The 21,690-nt window shown below is 37.2% G+C and overlaps 1 protein-coding gene and 1 pseudogene across 1 annotated transcript; one reads left to right on the forward strand and one right to left on the reverse strand.

Annotated features, from left to right (window-relative positions):
- Positions 1-1,311: 1,311 nt before the first annotated feature.
- LOC130721497 (F-box/kelch-repeat protein At3g23880-like) lies at positions 1,312-2,787 on the reverse strand (annotated as a pseudogene).
- Positions 2,788-19,470: 16,683 nt separating this feature from the next.
- On the forward strand, positions 19,471-20,646 carry LOC130719190 (uncharacterized). Its single transcript, XM_057569826.1, has one exon. The coding sequence runs from the start codon at positions 19,471-19,473 to the stop codon at positions 20,644-20,646; it is 1,176 nt and encodes a 391-aa protein (XP_057425809.1).
- Positions 20,647-21,690: the final 1,044 nt, after the last annotated feature.

The raw sequence follows: 21,690 nt of genomic DNA on the forward strand, positions 1-21,690 counted from the left end.
CATGAAATTCCCACCCATTTCATCAAAGACTCTTGGTTCCACAGCACCTGGAGTGGGGCTCTGAACCCATTGATAGAACCCTGATATTATTGGGTAGAGAAATGTACAAGATTGCTGAGAAATTCGAGAGTCTCAGGTACTCTCCTAATTCCCAAATGATCCTAAAGATGACTAATCCTCTCTAACCCACTCTTATTTATTAGTAGAATTTTGGTGGCCTAATTCAACCCGATAGCTAGCTCAATAGTTGAGAGTTGCTCTACCCTTTATAAAGGCTATCTGTGTCAAAACTCTAGTAAATGTAGGACTTTAAACACACCCCCTCACGCCCAGGGAGGGACACATGGAGCGTGGAACTTGCAAGACTCGACATCTGCAGTGAAACTCAAATATGGGAATATGGGAGGTCTCCACCAACGAATGAATTTAGGAAAGGCTCTGATATCAACTTGAATGAAATATTCTAATTGATTAAAGTCATTATACCATGGAGGAGAGTACAAGAGTAATCCCATAAGTTAAGGGATATCAATCACCTAAATAATAAAAAGATATAATCTATCTATCATAATGAAAGTAATAAAGATAATATATGCCAAATATATTTACTCCCTATACACTTGATTTACTCCCTATCTCAACAAGGCTAACCCTCTAACTAATCTAACAAGCGTTTAACCAACCTCAGGAGATGCAGTTACCTACCAAAACACCACCTCAACTAGCATAACAATAAATTATATACAGAAAACAGCAAATAAAAAGTATATAATAGAAAGTGATGCACAATAGAAAATTTGCATCCAGATTTGAGTTTGAGAACTCCAATAATTTTTTTAGCTTCACTTGAAAAGAATAAGAACGAAGTCAATAACAACTATTAGTTGAAAAATAACCTCATCTAAATCACAAAAGTATTTTTTTTAATTATGGAAGAAAACTTGTGATAGAAATTCTCACAAAAACTAAAATTGAACCAAGAAAATGGAGAAAGTGCAAGTGTACATCATGGGATGCAGAAGAAGTCACAACAGCAAAGTTTGTTTGTTCACAACAAGATAGCCACTGGAATGGGGAAGAAATAGTAACTATTGTGTTTCTCATATCATGTCAGAAACTATTCTATACTGTGTAGTGTGTTATCAGCTACCATCACGTTGGAAAACTACCTAGGTCAAGTGACTTTTTATCTCAACAAATCATCTAAACCATTAGATTAAATTAGAATGAAAGGATAAATGTTGGTGTCAAAATCATTTGTTTTCAGTACAAGACCTAACAAATAAAATATAAAACAAGAACAAATTGATCCAATCCTTAAAGCTTGATGAGATAACTCGTAATATTAAAAAATCCAACAAATTAATCCTAATATACTACTAAAGCATTCACATAGTCCACTTAGCAGTATTTATCTATCCCAACGAAAACTTGAATATGATACATGATTTAAGAATAAAGTCTAATGGTGATAACTAAAACATACCAAATTTCCTTACTTTTAAAAAGGTGAAACCAAGCTTTCAATGTAATTCCTGACATAGGAACCAACGATGTTGTTACCAATTTTTGTGTCTTCGAATTTCTTTTCTCTCTGGTTATAGAGAACTGCTTGGGACACACCAGATTTTGCAAACAACAGGGCATCACCATTCTCAGACATGCACATAGCAAAACAGGGCGTGTGAAGAATTCTTTCATGGACAATAATGTTAAACAATTGAGTCCAAGACTCGTGCACTCCAAACTCCTTCATTTGCCATACCACAAAACTATGCGTTTCCTTGTTATTTTGAGAAATACATAGGCATCCTCCCAAAACCCCAAGAATTGGCACAAAATCTTCGAATTCTTTGCTGCGCCGAGGACAATAAGGCAATGACAGTTGTTGTGCCCACTCTTCTTTCCCCAAATCAAACGAAACAATGAAGTACGGATCACTGCTCATCACCGTTAATCCAGTACCATCATCTACCGAATAGATTATACGGTATGGTAGAGTTGCTAACCAATTAAGAGTGTTACTCACATAAACTGCAAATCCTTGGAGATGCATAGGGGTATGAGGAAAAATTTGAATTGTACTCCAACATTTATCACCCATGTTGTAAACATTCACCATTGTCACGTCAGGGTTCACTCCAACCACCTTGTAGGTGTCACTTAAACAATCATAACCAATCCCGAGATGGAGAAAGCCCGGGGAACACGAAGGCGGCGAATCTTGAGACATTGTCCTTGTAGCTGGATTCCAAAACGGACTTGGGAGAATTTTTTTGTATTTGATTTGTCATAATTTAGTTTACTCAAACAAACCAACCCGTTGCAGGTTCCAATGAAATCATACCCAGAGATACAACTTCGGCTTCCTACAGTGGCTGATGGGCTTTCCAGTAATGAACTTACAGGGCGAGATGAGATGTATGGTTCACCCAAATCGTCGGTGAGGCATTTTATCAGTAACCTGGTGTGCGTAAAATCTGTGCTTCTAGAAATTGATCTGTGAAGGTGCAGGTTCACGAATTGAGGATCAGAGATGAGAGAGTTCCATGACTTGGATACACACCTGAATCGCACCAGAGATTTTACAGGAACCCATGATAAGATTTCGATGATGAGTTCGTCAGGGAGACAGGGAAGATGTAGGGGTTCCATGTTAAGCTTCGATGATCGTGGGTTAAGCTTCGTATTATTGATTCTATTGGAACAGTATGTTAAGATTGTTTTATTAAAAAAAAAGTAAATATGTCTTTGATCTTTGTGTTATAAATCCTAATTTAAAATCGTCCATTTAAATTTATTCATACTTTTTAAGTATTTTAATTGGGCTTGATAGCCTTTCAAACACTCATAGGGTGTCTCAGTAGAATAACTTAAGTGGAGCTGGGGACATATGAGTTGGGTAGGGGAGATCCAAAGATCGATTCCTGGAGAGTGCAATTTATATTTCCGATGTATAAAAAAAAACTCATAAAGTGCATTTTCAATTTTCTTTATTTTTTTAGAGAATCTCAATTAAAATAGACCTGCACATGAAATAGCTTCTTCCCATTAATAATCAGGTGCAAAAGCACTTGACACTATTGTATTCATCATATTTTCCTATGCTCTGTTTTCTTTTCATCTATGTGAAGGATACTTCATGTTATACACCCTCCTCCTCTTGAGATCTATATCTCTTAAATTTTCATTATCTACTTAGATCTTACAGGAGGAAAACATGTCTGAGACCGTTAGACCATTTACAATGGTTGATGAAAATGGGTGTTGAAAATTGTTGAAGATTGTTTAATGGTTGTAATGGTTGTTGAAAATTGTTGAAAGTGATGAGAGAGAGGAAAAATGTTGAAATGGTTCAACAATGTTGAGATGCCTGCGGTGTGCCACGTGGCGCGAGGCTAGTGGCCACCGTCAGGTGCGTGCAGGACACGCGCAGACAAGGCGCATGACGCGCCTTGTTGTCTGCAGGAGAGAGAAACCTTTTTTTTGCTCTGACACGTGTCAATTTCTGACTGGTTCGCTGGATTTCTTTTACCCTTATCTTTTTAACTCAATTATTTCATCAAAAAAAATATTTTCTGAAAAAAAAAATTATACCAAAATTCATGATTTTTTTCTCTATAAATAGAGACTTGGTTCGTTTGATTTGGACACAGAAAAAAAAACCAAGTTTTTCACCATCTTATTATCTCTCTCACCATCTTATTATCTTTCTATTAAAAAAATATATTATTGTCTAAATTATTATCTTCCTAAACCCCAAAATAAATTATTGTCTAAATTTAAAAAAAAATTAATTTTTTAAGTGTTTATTGTTTTAATTTAATTTAAGATAATAATTGTAATTTTATGTAAATAATAAAACAAAAATATAAAATTAAATAAAAATATGAAATAAAAAAGTGGTGGGGTAGGGTGAGTGCACTACAGCATTTTTCACATACAACAACGCCTGAAAAGTGTAGCCTAAACCAAAATAACTGTTGCTGAAGGTTCTAAGAACGGTTTTCCGTATGTCGCATAAAAAGTCGTTGCCTATACCTTCCAGCAACGGTTTTTCATCTTACGGCAACAGTCCACCTAAACGGTAGCCTTTGGTACAGACTCCAACAACGGTTTTGCTTCTCCTTAACGGCAACGGTTTTTACTTGCAGCTACGCATTAAACATGTTGTCTAAATATTAGGCAACGCTTCTTGTGCTCCATTACAGCAACGGATTCTTCTTTCAGCTACGCATTAAACATGTAGTCGATATATATTAGGCAACGGTTTTAAATTCAAACAACGCAAAGTTTTCAGTTTTGGCAACGGTTTTGTAGTTATAGGGGACTTTTTCTAACGGCTGGTATTTATTTTTGCAACTGGTTTTTTGTTTTTTGTTTTGAAAAGATTTTTGCAACTGGTTGATAAAGCAGAATTGATGTTATACATTACCAATATTTTTTAAACCATTTAGGTCATGCACATCTACTATGTTATTCTAGAAAACAATAAATTATTTAGACATAATGATATATGATGATTATATAAATATTTATATTAATAAGATAAACTTATTTGTAATCATTATCATCAAAATTAAACAATTGTACGATAAAAGTCTCAACTAATAATATAAAATTGCATGAATTTGTTCAAAGTATGTCAATTAAAAAATAGTACCAACACCATATTAATCCCTAAATAAAAAATTGCAAAAGTTTGCATATGCTATTTCAAAATAATGCATCCACGTGCGCGTAAACAACATCATTCTTCTCCAATATCTTGCGGTTCATCTTCTTCATCAACCAAATTTTGCTGCACACATGAAAAATGTGTATTAGAATATTTTTTTATTTTTTTAAAGCAAAAGAAACATATAAGATATAACACACCCTCACAAGTGTGGATAGCTGAATTTAAAACATCAACATCATATAATATAATTTTTTTTTGAAAAATAAGACACTAACCTTATGATTTACACTAGTAACGTACCAAAATATTTTACAGCCAGAAAACTAAACCAATAAGAAGTTAACAACCGAACAATATTGGAGTGACTAGAATACCAAAGTGCGCCTTGAAATGAACAAACTTTCAAGCTCAAGAGTGCAAGTGAAAGATTAACATATTCCAAAGCCAAAACAGTGATCAGCACTTTAAACTCTCCACATAATGCAGATAAACCAACTTTTGCAGCTTGGTGATTTCATAGGATGTTAAACAAGCATTAAGACCAGTCTAATTTCATAATGAAAACACTTAATTTCATAATGAAAGAATTAAATCAATATTCAAGACATCAGGAAATCAAAGACAAACTAAAAGGCAGATTAACAATAGGAATTATACCTTTTCGTAATTAGGATTATGGGTTGATGTAGATGAACGAGGCGCTGCACTACTTTCATTGCTTAAAGCATTTTCCATTATATTATTCAAAGCTTCATCATCCAAATTTGGATTGACTTGCTTCATCAAGCATCTTACAAGCCCTTCAAGCCCTTGCATCTTCTTGGTCATTTGGTTCATCTCATGAGAATGTTGTTTATTTATAGCAGCAATTTCTTCATTTCTCTTTAACATAGTTGGTGTGACTGTTCTTCCTAAGCAGCGAACTCTACCTGGTTTTTCTTCACCAAAGCGTGATTGGAAAGTTTTCCCAGCAGATTCACTTGAATCTTGAACTGATTCCTGAAGTTTAGTCTAATAAAAAGAGCATCAACTTCAAAGTTAATATCAAAACTAGTTTATATATATATATATATATATATATATATATCATATAACTAGACTTACTAGAGCAACTTGTGTATCTTGATCCACTTTCTTTCCTTTTCGACTTTGGCGAGTTTCGATAAACATTTCAGCTTGAGAGATATCCTCTCCATTCTCCTTCTTTGCACGCTACATCAATTATAGTTTGAGAAATAAGAAACAAATATTGAAAGTGAGAATTACTTGTTTTAGTTAAACAAACATAGATACATTACCAATTTGGCACGGATTCTGGCAAAATTTGTGGGTCCCATGCGGTGCCTATATTTCTGTTTAGCCCTATTCAAAGCATTTTTTTTGCTGATATTCTGCATTACGAAAGAAATCATGTAAGTCTAATAACAAAACGCAAGTTTAAAAACAGTTTCAGGTATGGACTCGTCATACTTGGACAACATCACTTCTCCAATAACTCATCAACTTTCTAAAATGAGTTTCAGGAATAGACTTGGGACGATTTTTAAGCCTTTCCGCCAAATTTGAGTACTTCAAGTAATGATTCCTCTTGATAAAGTTCTTATAGCGTCTCCAAACATCATTTATTCGAGCCAGTACTGCTTTCCTTCCAGCATCAGGAATAATAAATTTTTCCTGTGAAAAAGAAATAACATCATCAATTTTTTTATAAACAATTCAGTATTCAATAAAATCTAAAATTGGTTTACACATACATTAACAAACTTCCATATCCGCTCCCTTTCATCTATAGTCAAGGCTTTGAAGCTTGTGTAAATTAGAGGGCAAAAGTTTCCATTCCTTGCCAAAGTGCCTAAAAAATAACTCAGATCAGATACGACTTGATCAGTAGGCCCAATCGGTTCTCCATTTTCATCTAATGTGACTTCTTGACGCTCTTCAACTGGTCTTGCATGTATTTGTAAGCATCGTGTTGGACCTCGTGTTCTTTTCTTAGATGTACCTATTTTGTTGAAGTAGTAAGAGTTCAAGATAATTAAAGAAAAACAAGTAACACATGATAAAATACCAAATATGGTGAACATATAAAAGAAGGACAAGGTAAAAAGAACAAATAACCAGATTACGCTTTATCTTACCAGCACCTTCCTTCTCCAGTACATTTTCTCCTTCTTCTTCTCCTGCTACTTCCTCTTCATCATCCATTTCATTTTCTTCCTCCTCTCCTTCACTTCCCACTCCATTTTCTTCAAGGAATTCATCAATTAACATGGCTGGACACATTGGTATTCTTTTTATCTTCTTTCTTGGGCTGCGCTGCTTTTCATGTGAGTCATTATGTCCAATCATTCCCTTTTTCAAGGGCTGCCTAGAGCTTTGATAATTTTCCATTAACTCATTAGCTTCAGCAACAATCCTCTTTGTCGGATTCCTCTTGGGTTCTTGGATTTGTAAACATCCTTTGCTTTGTGTCTTACCTTCCTCCATTCTCATTTGATTTCCATCCATGCATTGGCTATTTGATTCTAGAACTTGTCTAGATCCTTTGCTTTGATTTGGGGGAATCAGCCTATTTGAAGGTTGTTGGTTGCTTCCCTTAATTTGTCTTTCATACCCTTTTGTTTTGGATGTAGCTGGGGTGGGATGAATTTGTATTTTTGAGGGTTGTTGGCTACTTCCTTCAATTTTTTTGTCAAACCCTCTAGGTTTGGAGGTAGCTGTTGTGGAGGGAAGAATCTGCCTAGTTGAAGGTTGCTGGTTGGTTACTTTAGTTGCCTTCTCAAACCCTCTAGCCATGGCTTCCTTGGTTCCACCCACATTTCTCATCATTACTTTCTCCTGCTTAATTTGAAACTTCCTAACTAACTCAGCACTTGATCTTACCTGTCCTCCAATATTGAAACTCCTTGCTTGAGTGTTAACAATATGATCATGTTCACTACAAAGACACAAATGCTACTAATTAGTCTAAATTTAAAATAAGTTTTTGGAGAAGAGTAGGGAGACAAGGATATGATTGCAAACCTGATGTAAACTTGAACACTATCACAATTGAATAAGAGATATCGATGCGCTTGGGCCATAGACTCTATATCCAAGGCAAACGGTTTCCCATTTTCCCCCCCTAATGGACGACCAATAATTGAAAAGTAATCAGCTTCATCTACTTCACATGAACCATGGTTATCGTCGTTTCGACTCTTTCTATTCAACCTTGTCTGTACACTTTTATGCAAGTATCTTGAGCAAAGAGTCAATGCTTCTTCAGCCAAATACCCCTCAGCAATTGAACCTTCTGGATAATTTCTATTACGAACATAACCCTTAAGCTTACATAGATATCTTTCAATGGGATACATCCATCTGAACTGAACCGGACCACCCAATCTAACCTCATTTGAGAGATGGATAGGCAAGTGAACCATTATGTCAAAGAAACTAGGAGGAAAAATCATCTCCAATTGACAAAGTATTTCCACAATCTCTGCTTGTAAGTAATTCAGATCTTGCACTTGGATAACTTTTTGGCACAGAGAACGGAAAAAAGAACCAAGACGAATGAGAGGTGACTGCACTCCATTAGGCATTGTGCTTCTTATTGCTATCTGTAATAAGTAATGCAACATGAAATGTGCATCGTGACTCTTATAACCAGATATTTTCTTCTCAACGACATTCACACATCTTGAAATATTGGATGCAGTGCCATCTGGTAATTTGGCAGCCTTCAAAACACCACAAAAAGTAGACTTCTCTTCTGAAGTCATTGAAAAACATGCTTTTACAAACTCTGCACGACCTCCACCAACATCCCTAGGATGAAGATTTTTTCTAATGCCCATGTCTTGCAAATCATAACGAGCATTAATATGGTCTTTTGTCTTCCCTGGGATATCTAACAAAGTCCCAATAATGTTATCACAAATGTTCTTTTCGATGTGCATTACATCAAGGTTATGACGTAATGTATTATGGGCCCAATAAGGAAATTCAAAAAAAATTGACCTCTTCCTCCATGGACCATCAAATTTTTGCTTTTTTGTCTTTCCAAATACATTGTTGAAATTCTTTAAGATTTCTAGTATCTCTGTCCCTTTCAACAAAGGAGATGCTGTTCTGAATTCCATCTTGCCATTAAATAAATTTTCAGTAGTTCTCCAAGTATGGTCTGCTGGCAAAAAAACACGATGATCCATGTAACACATCTTATGACTATGTTTCAAATAGGTTGAAGATGTGTTATAGTTGCAACAAGCACACGCCAACTTTCCTTTCGTGCTCCAACCTGACAACATGGCATATGCAGGGTAATCATTAATTGTCCATAATAGTGCAGCATGCATTTGGAATGTTTCTTTTCTCGAGGCATCATATGTCTCTACTCCTACTTCCCATAATTCCTTCAACTCCTCAATCAACGGTTGAAGATACACATCAATATTTTTTCCAGGTGATTGTTGACCAGGAATAAGTAATGACATCATCATGTACTCAGACTTCATGCACAACCACGGCGGATAATTGTATACCACCAACAAGACAGGCCAGGTACTATGTGATATGCTCATCGTCCTGAACGGATTGAATCCATCACTAGCCAAACCAAGTCTTACATTTCGAGGATCGGATGCAAAATCAAGATGTAGCCCATCAAAGTCCTGCCATGCTTGGCCATCAGCAGGATGTCTCAACTTCCCATCCTTTGAACGCTCTTCTTCATGCCACCTCATTGAATCAGAAGTCCTTGAACACATAAACAACCTTTGAAGCCTAGGAATCAAGGGAAAGTGTCTCAGGACTTTTGTAGGAACTTTATACTCACTTTCAGATTTCTCAAATTCACCGGCAACTTGAGGAAATTCTTTCCATCGTGAAGCTTTACAAGTTCTGCAGGAATTGTCATTTTCGTACTCTTTCCAATAGAGCATGCAATCATTTGGGCATGCATGAATCCTTTTATAATCAAGGCCAAGATCCCTAATCATGCCCTTTGTTTTGTTAAAGGATTCAGGAATATTTAGATCAGGCATAGCTTCTTTCAGTAACTCTAACAGGGCGGTGAATGACACATTGCTCCACCCATGAGTACACTTCAACAAGTACATTCGAATTATAAATGATAAGGTAGAGAAATTTTTGCATCCTGGGTACAATTCTTTTTGTGACTCATCAATCAAATTGTAGAATTTTCTAGCATCCTCATTAGGACCCTCTGGCTCTGCTCCTGCCACATATTTAAATGTTTCGTACAACAATCCATCAATGTCATCATGATAGTCCTCTTCCATTTCTTCATCAATTTCCATCATTTGCTCCCCATGATGTATCCAAACATTGTAGCCTTCTAGAAATCCCGTGCAGATTAAATGATTGTAAATCACATTTCTTTTTTCCCAACAACAATTCCCGCACTTAGCACATGGGCATAAAATCTCATCTCCTTGAGGTCTTCCTTTTGTATAGGCAAAATCTAAGAATGATTCAACACCATTGATATACTCGCTACTAAACCTTGGTTGTTTAGTCCACTCTTTGTCCATCTTTTTAAATCTAAGTAAAAATGAGAGTTCATACATATGCTATAAGTCACCATGAGAATACAATTTTTAATCTAAGAAAAGTTATTACTTGGTATAAGCATAGTTAGTCCTATTAAAAGACATCATAGGCAAATCAATATTTTCAAACTGATAAGAAAACTATAATATGTCAAACCAGTAGGTACCATTATGGATATAAAAAATCAGGATTTTAGAGGATTCCTATGAATTCAGCTACAATTGAACAAAGTGAGACAATAATATGATTGTCAACCTTTAGGGATCTTTATCTAGTGTCACTTATGATATCAGTAGACCATAGCAATATGGATCAGTTACCATGAAGAATCACTCAAGAATCTACCTAGTTTATGTAATTCACTGATTTGAGGGACCCCATAACAAGTCTAAACTTTACCCCACCACCTTCCAAAATACTAAGCTGAATAGCCCCACCATTCCAATTGAATTCACGCAGGACCAGAAACAATGCTTGAAATCAAACCTCCATGGTAATATCAAAAACAACACACGGTTCATCTACATAAATACAATAAGCATTCAAGAATTGATACAAGCAATAAACATCCACATGTGGTGTTCTACAATTTGCCAAAATATGGGTTCCTAGTTACAATATATCATAATCAGATTAAATTAGATAACACAATAAAATTGGATTTTTGTTAAATCGATAAATTCACATGAATAATGAACTTCAAGCATGAATTGCAGACAAGCAAATACAAATACAACAGTCAATTAAAAATTCAATGAAGAGAAAAGAGAATACAACTAAAAGGGGTTTAGATATCTAACATATTGAGAAGAGCTTGAGTCAACTGGGTGAGGTTCTCTTAAACCAAAGAGGTGAACTGCAAATAACAGAAAAGAGATGGAAATCAGAATCAAAACGGAAAGAGGCGGAAATCAGAATCACATGAGAAGAGAGAACGAAAAAATCACTTGTGGAGGAGAGCGTTGTGTGAATTACGAGTTGCTTGTTGCGATCAGAAGGCGTGAAGAGAGGGCGATAACTGGTAGACAATACGGGAAGAGAAAAGGTGAAGACGTAAAAAACATGAAGACCTGAAAACGTGACGGCGTGAAGAGAAGTACCTGATGGTAGACGTGAAGAGATGAGCGCTGATGGAATCCCTAGAGAGGAAGATGAACGGCGTGCCATGCCATGGAGAGAAGAGGCTAGGGTGTGCGTGAGTACTGTTAGGGTTGGGTTTGGGGTTTTCAGAGACTGGCAAATGTGGGAGGGAAGGAATTAGCGTTTTAGGGAAGAAAAAAAATAGAAAAAAGAACCGGGAAAGATTAGCGGTTTTTTTTCTCTTAAACCAGATTTAATTTACTTCTTAAAATTAATAAATGTTGCCTAATTTTTACTATGAGAACGGTTCATCAATTGTCGTTGAATATTAATTAGGCAACACTTTACAAGTGTAGCACTTGTCCAGTTTTAAGGACAAGATTACAATTGTAGCCTTTGATCTAGAACACTGTTGCCTAAAATTGCTTGTAGAAACAGTTACCAAATTGTTTTTAAAAAAATATCAAGTTTTATAAAACCGTACTCGTTTTATGTTCTAAGAACATTTAAGCAATTGTTGACAAGTCAAATGGCTACACTTCATTAAACTGTTGCCTCATCTATAATACAAGAACAATTATAAAAATGTAGGTACGAAAATTATGTACAATTAAAAAACCGTTGTCGGATCAACTTTTCAAGAACATTTTTTTGTTTGTTGCTGAGGCATATGTTGCCTAAAGTCCAAAATGTTGTAGTGGTGGTGGGGTAGGGTGTTGAATGAAAACCATTGGAGTGGGTAATTGTTGAGAGTTTGTTGAATTGGAAAGAGAAGATGATGTGGAGTGTTGGAAAGAGAAAAAGTGGTGTTAAGTTGTTGAAGATTGTTGAGACCATTGTACATAGCCTTATTAGCCAATAAGAGAAAATAATTGTCCTAGTTTACAAACATTCTTCTCCGACCCTCTCACCCTCATATATATAAAGATAATTAAAACCACTTAAAATCGTTTGCTGCATATATCATAAAGGCAATAAGGGAGAAGATTAGGACCGTCCTAATCATCCAAAGCCATATCATCCACAAATTCTTATAAATCTCATGAGCATGGATTTGAGTTATAGCAATTTTCATCATTCATGAGCAAGCCAAATGAACCAAAATTTTTAGAAAGACTTATTCAAATGTTTTACCACCAAACCAGTGGCTTGGAGAAATCAAATATTCACATAAACTAAACAATTAGTTTAAAGGACTAAAGAATAGCCCAAATAAGATGTCCAGCAACCACATTAATCAGCAAACCCTAAGGATCCATAAAATGACCAAAATCCAAAGGTGTTGCAGATCACACATCAAGCCAAAAATGTTCCTTAGTACTAGCATAGGAAATGACCAGACTATGATTCCTCATAATTAAAAGAATTTAAGAAAAGTTGAGCTACAAGGATAAGGATTACATACATATGCCATACCTGGAAATTAAGACAGCCTCAGCCAAGAGGGGACATAAGCGAAACTCCTCCAAGTGAGATGTTGCATGCCAAAGATATGTTGCATTGGATCTAATGATCAAACCAAAACCCGTAGCAGACTCCCCCGATCAACCTGCATCAACGTTAAGTTTGAGGAAGCCTTTAGAAGGCACCTGCCATCTCTTGCTGCTATCATCCTGCACCTGATGTCCATTGTCGTCACTTTGAACGCGAACACGAACAATATCGAATAGAGCAGTGAATGTAGAAGATTGTGGACTGAGTCGTGAATTAGATTTATTGTCCTCAAGAGTTTTATCCGAGTATTATTTCGAACACTCCCCCAGGATTAAACAGCCCCTTCCAATAATAAACCGGGTCACAGAACTAGCGAGATCAATTTCTGAATATGCCAAAAAAGCAAAGAGGAGAGGAAAGATGAGGAAATATTCCTCATATGTGTGTCTCCTCATGCTAAATTAGCTTGATATTTATAAGCAATGATTTTGTGAATAACAAAATAGTGAGAGATAAATGTTGGGTGGCAAACGTTTAATTAGAGGGCGGCAGCACACTAAACAAGGGTGATACAATCTAGGTTGGTCAATGGCTTTTATTATGGAAAGTGAGCACATGCAAAATCGGCTTGAACTTTTAAAATACACAATCAACAGAAGATTTGCTTCCACCCATTCGTGTGCGCCGTCATGGCCACGTTCATCGCGGCTACAGGGTCCACGACCTTATTGTCGCTATTAAACTAGTTGAATGACCCGTGCAATGCACGGGTGACTGTTATTATATAATATCTAAAATTTATTATTGAAATTTTTTATAATTTTTTTTGTTCATAAAAAGCTTTTCATAATTTTTCATTGCACGAATATATAAATGTTTGTTAGAAAAAACATTGTTGTTAAATTAATCTCTCGCAATTCTGACATGGGTGTGATGAAGGTCAAAATTCTACCTAAGACATTGACTCCTAGAAATTGAACTCTCAACCTAAAGATTCAAACAATCACTGGTTAGAAATATATATTTAAATTTGATTTTTTATGGATTCTTTATATTAATATTTCATAAAAAATAAAATACTAATGTTAATTGCGAAAAATATTTTGGATCATTATTTTACATAAGATATTTATGTTTAGAATCTTGTTAATAAGAACTCATTTGGTATGTTGTATTAAGTATGATAGTATAAACTTATACAATACAATACATTATGAATTTATCCAATATTTGGTGTTAATATTCTATTGTATAAATTTATTCATCAATCTACTTGTCTACATAAAATGATGGGTTATTTAATCCACCATATATTAACTCTTAGAATTGCTTCCACCACCCCCACTATTGCCACTACCACAACCATCACCCTACCTCCACCATTCTATTACAACCACCACCCTATGTCAACACCATCGCCATTATCGTCATCACTTCCCTTCACCACTGCTACGCCATAGTTACCACTACCGCCCTTTATATCACATTGTCAATACCATCACTAGAAACAACTCCCGAACCCCCTAATAATCGCTTCCACCACCCTTCACCGTAGAATATACCATCCAAATTATAAGGTACATAATTTTGAATTTTAAACATAATAATAATAATAATAATAATTATAATAATAATAATAATTAATAATAATAATTGTAATTGAAATTTTAATGAGACAAATAAATCATACACAATGAATTTAATAATTTCATTAATATCATCAATATGTTTAAAATTGAAATTTTATGATGTATAAAAAAATCTGTAGATGAAGTCATTTTTTAATGGAGAGAAACTTAGTCAACATGGTGGTGACACATGACATGGAATAGAGGAAGAATAATTCTCTTTTTTATGTATAACATTAAATTTTCAAGTAAGTGTTGATCATTTTTTGATTGAAGTTTTCGAACCTTATTTTGATTTAAGTTAATAGTTAATATTAAAAAAAATATATTTTTATTTTATACTTTTCTTTAAAAAAATATAGAATTTTATTGAGTTAGGATTAATATTTTGTTATTAATATTTTTAAGGGTATTAATATTATAAGGTTAAGAATATCAAATATATACATAATAAGACACAAGTAGTTTATTAATATTTTGCTCTTAAAAGAGAATAAAAATCATTATGTTTCCTTGATATTAAATTGCCTAGTAAGTGTTGATACATTATAGCATCACTAATATTTCCTTCAAATTTAAATTTCAATATAGTGAATAAAAATTTAGAGGTTACATTTTTATTCTAGCGGGATCCTGAATTATTTGATGTTTGTACATAATTTTTTGAATCATTTTATTTTCTATTTAATTATTTCTATTATTCAAATTCGTATTTATGTATTGGTTGAAACAAAAACCTAGAATTAAAATTAGTTTTGAATTAGGTGTAATAATTATTTATTTATTTCGTATAAATATAGTTTTTATATTTTTTAATAAATATAGAATTTGTTTTAAATCAGATTTAGATATTAAAATGTGAATAGAATAAAATAAATTAAATAATATGAACCATATGATGACACAAAGAACATGCAAAAGTGATTAAAGATGAAACACTAAAATGTTAAAAAAAGTAAGGGAGAGAAGAAGAATATGGTGAATCAAAAGTAGAAGAAAGTGAAAACTCTTACCTTATAAAGGGAGAATGAACAAAATGATACCTAATTATTTCAGAAAAAAAATGTCAAAGAAAAAAAAAGAAATTTTATGAATATGAAAGAACATGAAAGAAGATGAAAGTACTTATAGAAGCACCATGAAATATAAAGTGTATTTTTTTCTAATTAGCTATATATAATACCATTTAAATTAAATATGTATTCAATTTGAATTTCATATTTTTTTTTTCTGATTTTTGATTATTTTTGTTTCATTTTCGAATTTAAGTTTTTTTTCTTATCATATTTGATATGTTTTCAAATATAATTCCAAGTAAAGGTTATATAAAAAATTGAAATTAAATATTAAAAAATGAAAACATTAGTTATTGTGATAATTAAATTAAAAAGGATTTAAAATATTTTTGGACTTTTAAATAAAGGCTACATAAAAATTGGAATTACATTAAATGATATTAAATAGGGTGAGTCATGATTGTATGTTGTGACAAAAAATTAGAATGAGTTTTTTTTTTGGAGGGAAAATGAATGAATATGGAGGTGCCATGTGTCATAGACCTTCTAGAATAAAACCTTATTTTCATATATATATATATATAGATTTTATACTGTAAAGATGATCCATGGCGAGAAAATAAACCTCATGTTTATATTTAAGTACAATATTAAATGAAATCAAAAGCATGCAGTAGCAATAACCTTCTCCCCTGTCCCCTCAAGCTCTTTGATTTCTCGAAGGAATTGTTCCTCAGTCAATGGAATGTATTCATGCTGTATTGCAAATGGTAAATACTAAATTATTAAGCTGAAATCATTTTAAAAATTAACATAAGAGTTCTAAAATTAAAATTCTCAGTATAACCTTATATATCACATGCATTACTTCACCTTTATCTCTTCATTTCGTATTCTTAGTGTCTACACTTACTTGGTGTCCACCAATTAATCTTTTTCCCTAAGATAAAGTGATTGTGGTTGTCAAGATTGTTTCCATGTTTATGTCAGTTTGTAAGCTGATAATAATTCCACAACATTAATAGAGGGAGTAGGATTATTTTCATGACTGCCAAATCATTTTGAAGAATATAAGCAGCACCTAAAAGTATCATCATCACACATCTCAATAATAACCACATAACTCTTTTTCCGGTGCTTCGGAAAGATAAACAAACAAAACAAGAAAACTAAGACACTACTAGAGAATCTTTCAAGTTTCAACAACAAAGTCTCTAGATTAAGGGAGGAGTATCTAGCAAATATGCACCAGACAAAGACATCCTAGCACCCATTTTGGCATGGAAGTCTGCAGGGGCGTTGCACTCACGGTGAATTAGCTTCATGCTAATCTCCCAATTTCTGCAAAGTAGGTTCTTTATATTACTGCAACAAGTCTCAGGCTCTCAGGGTCTTCTAGGGAAGTAATCAATTCAGCACAATCTATTTCACGTAACCCTGTCTATAGCCTCTATTCTACGCACCGTAAAGCCCACACTATACCCCTACTTTAATTATAAAGCTTCACATGCAGTCAAACAAATTTGACTGGGCGAGACTCCAGGGTCCCTCTCCCCAAGGCCCAACCGGCCCATTTAGACAGATTAAAGGCACGAAGGCCCAACCCTAAATCTATAAATAGGGGACGGTCATCAATTGTAAGGGACTCTTAGCTCATTTGGTAATAACAGTATTGAAATTCAATTATATTTTCTCTCTCTAAGCAGTTAAGAGTTCATCTCTCTAAAATCTCCGATCACATTCCACACACTCTTGGCACTATGCCTTGATTCTATGTTCTTGGCGAGAACATTGGCGCCATCTGTGGGGATCGGTAGATTTCAATTCCGGGACAACGTGGATCACGATTTGAAGGAAGGTGTAAAATCTCTTGTAGAATTTTCTTGAGTTGATAGGAACCATTATTGGAATCGGTACGATGGAAGGATATCATCGATTGCGAGGAGGACAATTAAGGCGTGTGCGCGATCAGCCAACGCAAGGCGTAAGCACGCAGGAACAAGACGAGCAAGTGCCAGCAGGCGTAAGCATGCAATTTCCGGAGTTGGAGGCTAGCGGAAGTTGGCAAAAGTTGATCTGTGAAGTCGTTGGCCGTTTGGAACAACAGGATGAGGCAGTTACCGTAATGGACGCGGCGTTAGGACCTAGCGGATTATACAGGGAAAGCTACCGAGGTTCCGGGATAAAGTTAGAGTCTTCATCTGCGAAGAGTAGGGTGACGGGAGAGTGGTGTGCTTATCACCAAATTTCTGGTCATGATAACGGGAAGTGCAGAGCTTTACGACATGTGGTTGAGAAATTGATCACAATAGGAAAGACTGTTAAGGCGCAGCGTAATAAACCTCCTACGATCGGAGAAATAGGCACAATCGCCGGAGGCTTTAGCGGAGGAGGAATCTCTAGTGCAGCGCGCAAGCGGTATCTCAGAACAGTGAATGCGATTGCGGAAGCACCTTTCGGTTTTCAGCATCCGGACATCACATTTTCACCCGCTGATTTTTTCGGGTTAAAACTACACTTAGACGACCCGATCGTGATCTCCCTTCGGGTTAACCACTTCGACGTACAACGAACACTCTTGGACCAGGGGAGTTCAGCAGATATCATCTACGGCGGGGCGTTTGCACAGCTTGGAATAAGGGAAGGTGACCTTACCCCGTATGAAGGGACCTTGGTAGGATTCGCGGGCGAACGAGTGTGGGTGAAAGGGGTCATAGATCTTGATACCATATTCGGCGAGGGCGAGAATGCCAAAAAACTAACAGTAAAATACTTGGTTTTAGAGGTGGAAGGGTCATACAACGCGATCATTGGAAGGAACACTTTAAACCGTATGTGCGCAGTGATATCAACAACTTATCTAGCAATAAAGTACCCGTTGGCGAGCGGGCGAATAGGACGGATTGTGGTGGACCAAAGGGTTGCAAGAGAGTGTTACTGTAACACTGTGGATCGGTATGGTAAGAAGAACGCCTCAACAGGACATCATTGTAATGAAGTAGAGGCACCGGACGAAAGTTTGGATCCAAGGGGTGAGGGGCGAGTCAATAGACCCACCCCGATAGAGGAAACCAAAGAGTTGAGGTTTGGCGAGAAGATACTCAAAATAGGGACCAGGTTAAGTGAAAGCCAGGAGCAGAGGTTGTCAAAGTTGTCGGGAGAGAACCTACACCTTTTCGCTTGGAGTCACAGGGATATGCCTGACATAGACCCAAATTTCATTTGTCATAAATTAGCACTGAATCCAGGGGCGAAGCCAGTGACCCAGACTCGGCGACGAATGAGCGATGAGAAAGAGAAGGCGACCCAGCAAGAGGTGAACAAGCTACTTGCAGCGGATTTTATTCGCGAAATCAAGTACCCTACCTGGTTGGCAAACGTGGTAATGGTCAAGAAAGCAAACGGAAAATGGCGAATGTGTGTGGATTACACAGACCTAAATAAGGCATGTCCGAAAGATTCCTACCCTTTACCTAGCATAGATAAACTGGTGGATGGAGCTCGGGGAATGAACTTCTGAGTTTAATGGATGCCTACTCAGGGTACCATCAAATCAAAATGCATCCATCGGACGAAGATAAAACGGCTTTCATGACTGCAAGGGTAAATTACTGTTACCAGACCATGCCTTTCGGATTGAAAAATGCGGGGGCGACGTATCAGCGACTGATGGATAGGGTGCTTGAGGGGCAAGTAGGAAGGAATATTGAAGTATACGTCGACGACATGATCGTTAAGTCAGTTTTGGGGTCGACTCACCACGAGGACCTATCGGAAGCCTTTGGCAAAATCCGGAAACACAACATGAGGCTCAATCCGGAGAAATGTTCTTTCGGAATACAAGGGGGTAAAATCTTAGGTTTCATGATCACGTCAAGGGGGATTGAGATTAACCCGGACAAGCCCAAGCAATGTGAAAGAGGTGCAGCAGCTAACCGGGCGAATCGCAGCTTTGTCTCGATTTCTTCCTCATTCGGGTAATAAGTCAGCTCCGTTCTTCAGATGCCTTAAGAAGAATGCAGCGTTCGAGTGGAGTTCAGAATGTGAAGAAGCTTTTACTCGCCTCAAGGAAATGTTGTCAGCACCACCTGTTCTCTTGAAGCCCGTCCAGGGTCTTCCCCTACACTTGTACTTCTCTGTGGGAGACCACGCGATCAGCTCGGTAATCCTTCAGGAGGTAGACGGGGAACAGAAAATATTTTACTTTGTGAGCCACACGTTTCAAGGGGTCGAAATGAGGTATCAGAAGATAGAAAAGGCGGCGCTCGCCGTCCTCGTCACTGCCAGACGCTTGCGACCCTACTTTCAAAGTTTTCAGGTAAAGGTGAGAACTGATCTTCCTTTGAGGCAGGTGTTGCAGAAACCAGATTTGTCAGGAAGGCTCGTCGCATGGTTAGTGGAGCTGTCAGAGTATGAATTGCAATATGATAAAAGGGGGAGAGTTGGGGCGCAGACCTTGGCAGATTTTGTGGTAGAGTTGACACCCGAGGAAGGAGAAAGAGTAAACACACAATGGACGTTGTTCGTCGATGGTTCGTCGAATGACAACGGAAGTGGAGCCAGAGTCACATTGCAGGGTCCAAGAGAACTGGTGTTGGAACAATCTCTCAGGTTCCAGTTCAAGGCTAGTAACAACCAGGCGGAGTATGAGGCTCTAATCGCAGGACTAAAGCTGGCGATCGAGGTGCAAATTGACAGTTTGTTGGTAAGAACAGACTCGTTATTAGTGGCAAATCAGGTCAATGGGGAGTTCCAGGTCAAAGAACCGGCTTTGATAAAGTATCTAGAGCGCATACGATCGCTTATGAGTCGAATAAAGGAAATTGTGGTCGAGTACGTGCCGAGGACACAAAATCAAAGGGCTGATGCCCTAGCTAAGTTGGCTAGCACCAGAAAACCCGGGAATAACCGAAGCGTGATTCAGGAAACACTCACCAACCCTAGCATAGAGGGAGAACTGGTGGCCTCAGTTGATCGCCAGGAAACTTGGATGAACCCCATCATTGATATCTTGGCGGGTGAGCCAAGCGATGTAGTGAAGTACTCAAAGGCTCAAAGGAGAGAAGCAGGGCACTACACGTTGCTCGATGGCATCCTTTTTCGGCGAGGATTCACTTCGCCCCTCTTAAGGTGCCTACCACCAGAAAAGTATGAGGATGTTATGACAGAGGTTCACGAAGGGGTTTGCGCAAGTCACATTGGGGGAAGGTCTCTAGCGGGTAAAGTCCTCAGGGCAGGTTTTTATTGACCCACGATAAGAAAGGACTGTGCAGAATTTGTAAGGAAGTGCGAGAAATGTCAACAATTCGCGGATTTACCCAGAGCCCCGTCGGAGCAATTGGCCACGATTAGTTCCCCTTGGCTCTTCGCCATGTGGGGAGTTGATCTCGTCAGTCCTTTTCCCACTGCCAGATCGCAAATGAAGTTCATTCTCGTGGCGGCGGACTACTTTACTAAATGGATAGAGGCTGAACCTTTAGCAAGCATAACAGCAGCCAAGATAATAAGTTTTTATTGGAAAAGGATCGTGTGCCGATTCGGAGTGCCAAGGGCGATCGTCTCGGACAATGGGACGCAATTTGCAAGCAATCAGACTAAGGAATTTTGTGAGGAAATGGGGATCCAGAGGAGATTTCCGTCGGTAGAGCACCCTCAAACCAACGGTCAGGCGGAGTCGGCGAACAAAGTCATCCTGCGAGGATTGAAACGCCGACTCTCGGATGCCAAGGGGGCCTGGTTGGATGAACTTCCGATTGTGATTTGGTCATATAACACGACGCAACATTCGTCTACAGGAGAAACACCGTTCAGGATGACATACGGGGCGGATGCTATGCTCCCCGTAGAGATTGACAACAGCTCATGGCGAACAACGCCGAAGTTTGAGGGCGAGAATGCTTCAAATATGGCGATGGAGTTGGACCTGCTGTCAGAGACACGCGACGAAGCTCGCCTAAGGGAAGCGGCGATGAAACAACGAGCAGCGACTAAGTATGACACGAAGGTGCGACCAAGAGAAATGCAAGCAGTGGATTTGGTGCTTAAGAAACGGACAGGGGTCACGGGAAACAAGTTAAGCCCAATCTGGGAGGGACCCTACAGAATCTTGAAGGTCCTAGGAAAGGGAGCTTATCACCTGGAAAGCGGATGCCAAGATCGTGGAACGCTGCCAGTCTAAAATACTACTACAGCTAACGAGATCAACAAAAACGCTGAATCCGATGCAAAATCGGCAGCAGACTCGGTGAGGGAAAATCCTTTTGTACTTTGTTCGAAGAAATTGTCGGTCAAA

This window comes from Lotus japonicus, chromosome 5 (assembly GCF_012489685.1).
Source record: "Lotus japonicus ecotype B-129 chromosome 5, LjGifu_v1.2".
Taxonomy (NCBI): Eukaryota; Viridiplantae; Streptophyta; class Magnoliopsida; order Fabales; family Fabaceae; genus Lotus; species Lotus japonicus.

Bases quoted from the DNA above. Each gene is read 5' to 3' on its own strand.
- LOC130719190 (XM_057569826.1), top strand. From the start codon at position 19,471: ATGTTGTCAGCACCACCTGTTCTCTTGAAGCCCGTCCAGGGTCTTCCC.